General features: G+C 31.9%; 1 protein-coding gene across 2 annotated transcripts; it reads left to right on the forward strand.

The window, feature by feature from the left end:
• The first annotated feature begins 2,891 nt into the window (after positions 1-2,891).
• LOC145192251 (uncharacterized) lies at positions 2,892-7,076 on the forward strand. Of its 2 annotated transcripts, XM_090074429.1 has the most exons (10): positions 2,892-3,039; positions 3,989-4,239; positions 4,314-4,476; positions 4,723-4,929; positions 5,151-5,394; positions 5,531-5,699; positions 5,884-6,046; positions 6,181-6,351; positions 6,443-6,769; positions 6,816-7,076. In XM_090074429.1, the coding sequence occupies exons 2-9, from the start codon at positions 3,989-3,991 to the stop codon at positions 6,737-6,739; spliced, it is 1,665 nt and encodes a 554-aa protein (XP_089930555.1). In that variant the 5' UTR covers positions 2,892-3,039; the 3' UTR covers positions 6,740-6,769; positions 6,816-7,076. The 2 variants fall into 2 exon arrangements, with proteins under 2 accessions (XP_089930555.1, XP_089930554.1); XM_090074428.1 differs by lacking the exon at positions 2,892-3,039 and having other exon boundaries at positions 6,443-6,773; positions 6,819-6,874.
• Positions 7,077-8,144: the final 1,068 nt, after the last annotated feature.

An 8,144-nucleotide genomic window follows, 5' to 3' on the forward strand; every position in this document is an offset into this window, starting at 1 on the left:
AACATAACCTGATTTAAGAAACCTCTGTGGAGATATAGAAAAAGAAACTTTAGAAGGATTCTGGATGCAAGAAGGAAAAGTGGGTTTTTGGGTGGAAATTTCAAGAGAAAAGTAGAGCGAGAATCGTTTTGTTGGATTTAAAATACTGTTGAGAGGTTTTATTTTGAGGAATGATTCCAACCCATGCAGACGTTTTCGTAGAGAGTTTCAAACGTGCTAAAATAAGATTGGAATGAAACTTTATGGTGTGTTACGGGTTTTTTTTTTTTGTTTTGTTTGTTTGTTTATAAGAAACTAAGCAAACGGGATTGTTCTGGAAAGTTTTTTATTTTAAGGATACTTTTTTTTATTCAACTCTTGTGCTAAAAAAGCTTAAGCTCCAGATTATCAAAAGATAAAATCTTTTACAGTCACCTAAAATTACTTGAGTTCCATCAATATCATTCAATGTCATGCAATCCTCAGATTTGTCCCTGAACAGAACACAAATTGGGAAATATTCATCAAACTCTTAATAAAATAAATTTCTTATCGAAAAACTTAATAAAAACAGTTTCTGAAGATTTTGGGGCTTCTAGTACCAATTTCTTATAAACACGTTCTAATAAAAAAAAAACAACGCGTACTTATTGTTTGTATAGTGTTAAAGAATATAATTGAGTTGTTTGGAACATTTATTAAGTACTATAATTGACGTGAAAGAGCATACAGTATGCGACATTATTCATACATGTAGCATAATACTAAACTTCGTTTTCATTCTCTAACGTGTTTATTCTTTATTGCGATGAAAAAATAAAAATGCGAAAAGATTATAGTAAAGAATTCTGAGTTGATAATTACGATGTTAAGTTATTATTTTTGGTCATATTTAGTATCCAATATTAAAAGTGCAATTTTATATACGACATAAGTATTCATACTTATTGATTTATTTAGCGCTGTAAGTATATTTTTTGATTGTTGTTGCTGGTAAGTTATTTAATTTTTTATGTCAGAAGTAAAACATAAAGTATTTTAGTAGTTACCTCTTTTATTTTCTTTCTACAAAATTTTTACAAAATGCCTAAGATCTACGAAATTAACACTGAGGCACGGCATGTAATTGTTGATAATCATGAAAGAGGCTTCGGATATAGAAAATATGCTAAACAGAGTATAATAAAAGCAAGGTAACGGTACAATCAATAACACAAAAATATTTAAAAAAATGAAAGCGCGCAAAAAAAAAGCAAGTTCACACCGTCAACCAAAAGTAACATCTCGAGAGGATAAGCTTATTGTACGAGAAATAAAGCGAGAGCCTTTTATTTCTGCTAGAACTTTTAAAGAGAAACTAAACGCGAACGTTTCTAAAGGAACAATACAACGCAAACTTCGCTCTGCAAGGTTTTATGGATTTTGTGTGACAAAAAAACCTTACGTTTTGAGAGAAGATAAAATAAAACGCCTTGCCTTTGCAAAAAAGTACTTTTTAAAGCCACTAGATCCTTGGAAATCAGTTTTATGGTCTGATGAAAGTAAATTGGAACTAGAAAAATCCAAAAAAGACCAAATGTATGAAAAATAAAAGGAAAACCCTTGGACAAAAAAACTATAAAAGCAACAATTAAACACAGAGGTGGTAATGCACTTGTTTGGGGCTGTTTCTGTTACAACGAAGTTAGTAACTTAGTTCAAATTGAAGAAAAATGAACAGGACCTGGATTTGTAAATATTTTACGATAAAACCTTATGCTCTCCGTAAATAAATTAGGATTAGCGGATAAATATGCCTTCCAACAAGACAATGATCCGAAACATACCTGTAAGATTGCCAAAGTATATTTTGAAGAAAATGAAATAGAATTGTTAGATTAGCCTGCTCAACATCCGGATATCAATCCAACTGAAAGTTTGTGGTATTATATGGATGACAAGGTTAATAGGAATGAGCACTGTATCAAGAAACAAAGTTTCTTTTTAGCTTTGGAGGCAACTTGGCATACTATCGCTCAAAACTATAATAACAAATATAATAACAAAACTTAATTGATAGTATTCCTCGTCGCTTGTGAGCTCATGGCGTCGCTAATCGATGCTCATGGACTTTAAAATAAATATTAATTAACTCTAAAATAAAAAAACTCGGATTTTTTACTTGATAAAACTTTAAGAGGTATGAATACATAAGACGCTTCCTAATACCACAATTTTTAAATAATTTTCTTTTTTTTAGAAACAGGGTTTAATTTTGAAAATATTATTGATATTATTACTTAATAATATTATATTAATACTATTAATAGTTGTTATAATAAATTTTTTTCTAGTTTCTATTAAAATTATTTAAGCTTATTTGGCTTTTGTTTTATTGCTACAGCATATTTTATAATAGGGCATAAATAATTTTGTCGCATACTGTATGTTAATATTAAATATATCTATTTTCACAATATCTGCCAAAATATTGAGCAAAGAAATCCATTTTATGTGCCAGAACAACAATATTTCACAAAAAGAATTCCCGGGACCCTCTGTTTTACAGTTTTTTTCACAAGTGAATAAAAGAAAATTCTAGAAATTTCTAGAAATTTCTACTTTTAACGTTACAATAAATTACAAAAAAAAAAAAAATCTTTTTTAGTTTTCAGAGAAATGGTTTCGTTTGTTGTAACATTGCAATTTTTTTGAAGATTTTAATTTCAACTGTTTTAATATGAAATTTCTTTGTGTGTTTTCAATAACCCTTCTATAAAGCTCTCCCGCATGTTTGCCCTTTGCAGCAGTATTATCAGATTTGGTAACATAAGAGTCTTTTGATGAAATTTGATGCGGTAATTATTAATCCCTGACCAACTAATATTTCTTTACTTTCGTGTAACAGAGCGTAAGTTAACAAAATATATTTTGAATTAAGTTTAGCACTGTTAAAAAAGATGGTTGTTATAAAACGTTTTTTTACAGCGACTGTGTATAGACTTTGTAATTTTGTTATTCAGTAATGTTTTGTGTATTGCTTTAATTGGCTGCAGATAAGAAATCGAGTACCCAGTTTATGTAATTAAATATTTCGTTATATCGATGATTTATTAAAGATCTTCCTTTTAAATATTGACATTTAAAATCTGTTACATTTCGGTAAAAAAATTGTTGTGTTTTTTAATTTGAGTGTTTTAATTTCAATTTATTGTTTGATTTTTCATTGAACATTTTTCAATGACACTTGCATTTGACAAGGATGTGACAAAGTTTAAAGTCCGCATGTTGTTTTTTGTGGAACTTTTATGCAAAAAATCAAGAAAATAGAGATGGCATCAACTCTTAAAAAAATGTAACCCTTAAGACAGTTTCCATACATAAAATGGTCTTTTTTTTTTTAATGAAGAATGGAAACATAGTTTTTGGTGTTCATTTATCAAAATAAACTTATAGTTTTTTGAATGCTTTTGCACAACGGAAGTAAATCCTCCGTGACTTTAATGTTTAGCACAAGTTTTTTAACTTTGAGTTGGGATCGGTGTTGTCGCAAAACAATTTCTCTTATTTTTCCATTAACCAACTTCTTTTTCTTCAACTGATTTTCTTTGTAAATCCCTCTACCTTTCTCAAAATCTGTAATTTTTTACCAAAAGCTTTAGCTATTTCTTACATCGATATTGAGAGAAAGACTTAACAATAGGTGTCGGTCACTTTATAAAACAAGAGTTTAAAAGCTGTAGTATTTACAAAACTGAATTAAACCTTTTTTTTTATTACAAAACGCTCTAGCATTCAACCCCTTGTTTTGTAGAGCGACGAACTCCTATTCAAACGCTGTGATCATGTTATTTTCATTATTTGTCATTTTCATTTGGTTTTCATCTGTGTAAACTTATATAAAAGAAGAATTATTTTAAAAAATACTTTCATTAGAAAAATTTTTTAAAATATCTTTGAACTTTTGCTAACAAATAACAAATCTAATCAAATTAATATTAAAAAAAAATATTTCTCAACAATTTTTAAGATGTTCAATGAGAAATTTCATTCACGGGGATCAAACGTTCTTGCTACACATGCTGCTGTTGCTACTAGCAATCCGATTGCCAGCGATATTGGTTTGAATCTGTTGAAAAACGGGGCCAATGCTGCTGAAGCTGCTGTTGGCGTAGCAGCCGTTTTGAATTTAGTAGATCCTGGAATGACGGGTCTTGGCGGAGACTGTTTTGTATTGTTTTATGACAACAAACTAAAGACTGTAAAAGGAATAAACGGAAGGTTCGTTTTTTTTTTACTCATTTAGAATAGTTTCATGAAATATAAGCATGTAATACCCTGATTCGAACATTTAGTGGAAGAACTCCGAAAGGTTTAACGTTGGATTTGCTATCAACCCATGGTATTTCCAGAGAAAACGGTAACTACAAAATTCCTCGTTCCTCAGCATTTTCTGTGACCGTTCCGGGTGCAGCAGCAGGATGGATTGATTGTGTTGAAAAGTTTGGATCTGGAAAGGTATCTTTTGAGTTTGCTGTTTCTTGGTTTTGCAAGAAACATTATTCGCGCGAAACTCACGCATAGGTTAGTGCATTTTGCATTCCTAAAATCTAAATATTGTAGAAATATTACTGATGGCAGTGATCTAATGATAAACAAACCTTTCACGTCATTGAATGATTTCTGTTGAATATTTTGTGATTTTGCTACATGAGATTCTGTTAAACATTTAAATATCAATATTACTGCGAGCTTTTCTCATAGATGTCTTTGGAAGAAATATTTCTACCTGCAATTCAATTGGCTGAAAACGGCTTTCCTGTGCACGAAGTATCTGCCCAATTACAACAATCGAACTACACACACTTAAAGACCAATGCTAGTTCTCATGGAAGCGATTTGCTGATTAATGGCAACCCTCCGAAAGCTGGTCAAGTAGTCCGAAACCCAAAACTTGCTGAAGTGCTCAAGGTTTGTTTCAAAATATGATAAAAGATGTTTGATATCTTTACGACGGTTTTGTTTTCATGCCAGATGTTCTTATGATCTGATTCTTCAACCAAATTTCGTTACAATATGATCCTACTTTGAAATAAGTAATTTCTTAGTTTAAATCTTATTCTATTAAAAATGTCTGTAAACTTAAAATCAGGTTGTTAGATGTATTTTACCTTTATCATGACTATCAACAGGAGTTGGCAAAAGAAGGCAAAGAAGCTTTTTATAAAGGAAGAATTGCTAAAGCTATTGTTAAAACAGTCCAAGAAAACGGCGGGTGTTTAACGATGGAGGATATGGAGTCTCACGGCAGCACTTTTGACGAGCCAGTATACACAGATTATCGAGGCTATAGAGTTTGGGAAGTGCCGCCGAATAGTCAAGGAATCGTTGCGTTGATGGGATTAAATATTTTAGAAGGATATGACTTTGGAAACGGTAACCTTTTTTTGTGTTGGGCAAGAACTTAAAGCATACCACATTTCTTTTTTATAGTTACATTACTGATTCCACTAATTGGTAAATTGCGTAAATTTGAACTGTTTATTTAACTTCTTTCTTATAATCTTAATAGAAAACAGGATGTCGTCATCATACTTGCATAAAATGATTGAGGCAACGGCTCTTGCTCTAGTAGATGGATTTAAAGTTATAACCGATTCGTCAGTAAGTCCTTGTTCTCTTGATGAATTGTTATCTAAAACTCGCGCAGAAGAAAAGAGAAAACGTATCGACCTTAAAAAGTACGTCTTTAGTTGTTAAGTTGCTGCCCCCTTGAATAAACGTTGGTTTTTATTTAAAAATGTTATTTTATTCTTAAAAGTGTGTTGTTACTGTGATTCACCAGTGTGTTATCATATTTTTAAATGTATTGCTACATTTTTAAGTTTATGATTATAAGATTCAATAATCTAATATTTCTTTCAGAGCTTCCCCAAAGAACTTTTTCCGCTCCACTGTAAATGTTGGCAACGATACAGTATATTTCTCTATTGTAGACAATGAAGGAAACGCTTGTTCCTTCATCAATAGTATTTGTCATGTCTTTGGTAGTGGTTTAGTTCCAAAAGATTGTGGGTTTGCACTTCAGGTAAGAAACGCAATAACTATATACTAGATAAATCTCTCCATTTTACTCCTATCTACTTTAATAGTTTAAGTGCATACTTAATTGATCTTTCAAATTTACTCTAGAGATTTCACTTTTAAAAATATCTTTTTAAGAATAGAGGGACGGATTTCTCACTCGACAGAAACCATACAAACTGTGCTGCGCCTGGGAAAAGAACTTATCATACAATTATTCCAGGAATGGCAACTCACTCATCCAATAATGAGTTGTTTGCATGCTTTGGAGTTACGGGGGGTTTTATGCAACCTCAAGGTCACATGCAGGTTAGAATGTTCTTCATTAAAACAAAAAGTGTTTTGTTTTTGTTGTTGTTGAATGGAGTATTTCACGATGAGTTTTTGTTTCTGATGTCAGGTTTTGTCAAACATGATTGACTTTGGTATGACTCCTCAAAGCGCACTCTGCCACCCTCGTTGCTTTGTTAAGTTCAGTAGTTCAAAAGCATCAGTTACATATCTAGAAGAAGGGACAACCGAAGAGGTCATTAAAGAGTTAAAGGAACTCGGACATAATGTTGTAATAATATCGGGGTTCAATCGAGCGATGTTTGGGCGTGGACAAATTATCCAGATTCAGCATGATAGCCAGGGAAATCGCGTTTTATGGTGCGGATCAGACAGCCGATCAGATGGCTGTGCGTTAGGTTATTAAACTGACATTCTACTTACACATCTTCACTGAGTTCAATTTTTTTAAGCTGAGATTATATATATACTTTCTCATTGAGGTTAATACCTTACTTAACTAGTTATCTAATAATGAAAAGGTGAAAGAAAGTAAAAACGAGCAGAGTTCTGTTTAGTTGCGCATGCAGAAATTAGTGAAAGTTTTTTTTATAGTCATTTTTCGTTATTTATGGTTCATTTCTTTAATTAATGACTTGTATTATACAGCCTAGCAAGCTGGAATACCCAGTGCAATGCGTCGGGTTTTCCAGCAATTAGAATATAAAACTTTACTGTATTAATCAAAATGCAATTTTAGCTATGAAGTGATGTTTTTGGAAACTAAACTACTAACGTAGCTTTTTCGCAACAAACTCATCGACAAATTACAATAATCTTCTCTCTCCAAACGAAAACCTGTCTTCACAAATTTTCTCATTCATTTATACCGAATACTTTTCCAAAAATATCCCTCAAAAATCTTCATAAAAAAACCGCTAACACATATTAACAATTTTTTTGGTTTTCACTAGTAAAAACTATTAAAATTATTAATTTCATAATCACTTCCTCGCCGGACGAGGTCGAAAAAGAAAAACTACCGGAACATGGGATCGATTGATTGTATACAATGTAAAGTTTGATCAACGTAAATCTGCCAATTCTGTGAAGATCGAGGTCGAGACCAAACTATTAATATAATTACACACTAATACCATTCCGTTAGATGCCATATGACTTCATGAAGTTGGGCTTTGGTTCGTGTTGCACGAAAGAAACCATTTGTCAACATGGTCAATGGAGGTAAACGTCTGAAATACGTCAAAACAATGTTGAATGAGCCAATTAAGTTTCGGGAAACTGTCATTTGGTCCAATGAGTCGAAATTCGTAATAATCTGGTTCGGGTGGTAATAGCATGAAGAACACCCAAGGAAGAATTTGCTCCACATGGTACTGTGGCTACTGTCAAGCATTGATGTCTGTTACCTTTTGGGGTTGTTTCACGTAAAATGGAATTGGCAAATAAAATATTTTGGACAACACAATTTTATTATCGTGATTTAACATCAATTTTAACATCAATTTTATTATCGTAATTTTTAAGAGCATTTCTTACCATCGATTCCAAAAATTTAATTTTGGACAAAAATTTTTCTTCGCCCACGACATTGATCCACAACATACATCAGATCTAATCAAGGACTACTAAAGCAAATACAATTTTCAAAAACTTAATTGGCCTTCATCCTCGTCCAATTTCAACCTCATTGAGCATCTGAAGAATAAGATTGAACGGATCATCGAATTGTCTGTTCTTCAGAAACTTGTCAATTCAGTACCAAGAAGACAACAAAAGTGCATCAAAATCAAAGGTTACTCGACAATATA

The sequence above is a fragment of the Hydra viridissima genome, unplaced genomic scaffold (genome assembly GCF_058129835.1).
Source record: "Hydra viridissima isolate aposymbiotic clone 2 unplaced genomic scaffold, HvirCarnegie_v1 scaffold_1, whole genome shotgun sequence".
NCBI classification, from domain to species: domain Eukaryota; kingdom Metazoa; phylum Cnidaria; class Hydrozoa; order Anthoathecata; family Hydridae; genus Hydra; species Hydra viridissima.

What these genes read in the sequence shown, in the direction of transcription:
- LOC145192251 (XM_090074429.1), top strand. Translation starts at nt 3,989, where the DNA reads ATGTTCAATGAGAAATTTCATTCACGGGGATCAAACGTTCTTGCTACA. An exon ending in AACTTGCTGAAGTGCTCAAG is followed by an intron (nt 4,930 to 5,150) that starts GTTTGTTTCAAA and finishes GACTATCAACAG; the next exon opens with GAGTTGGCAAAAGAAGGCAA. An exon ending in AAACGTATCGACCTTAAAAA is followed by an intron (nt 5,700 to 5,883) that starts GTACGTCTTTAG and finishes TATTTCTTTCAG; the next exon opens with AGCTTCCCCAAAGAACTTTT.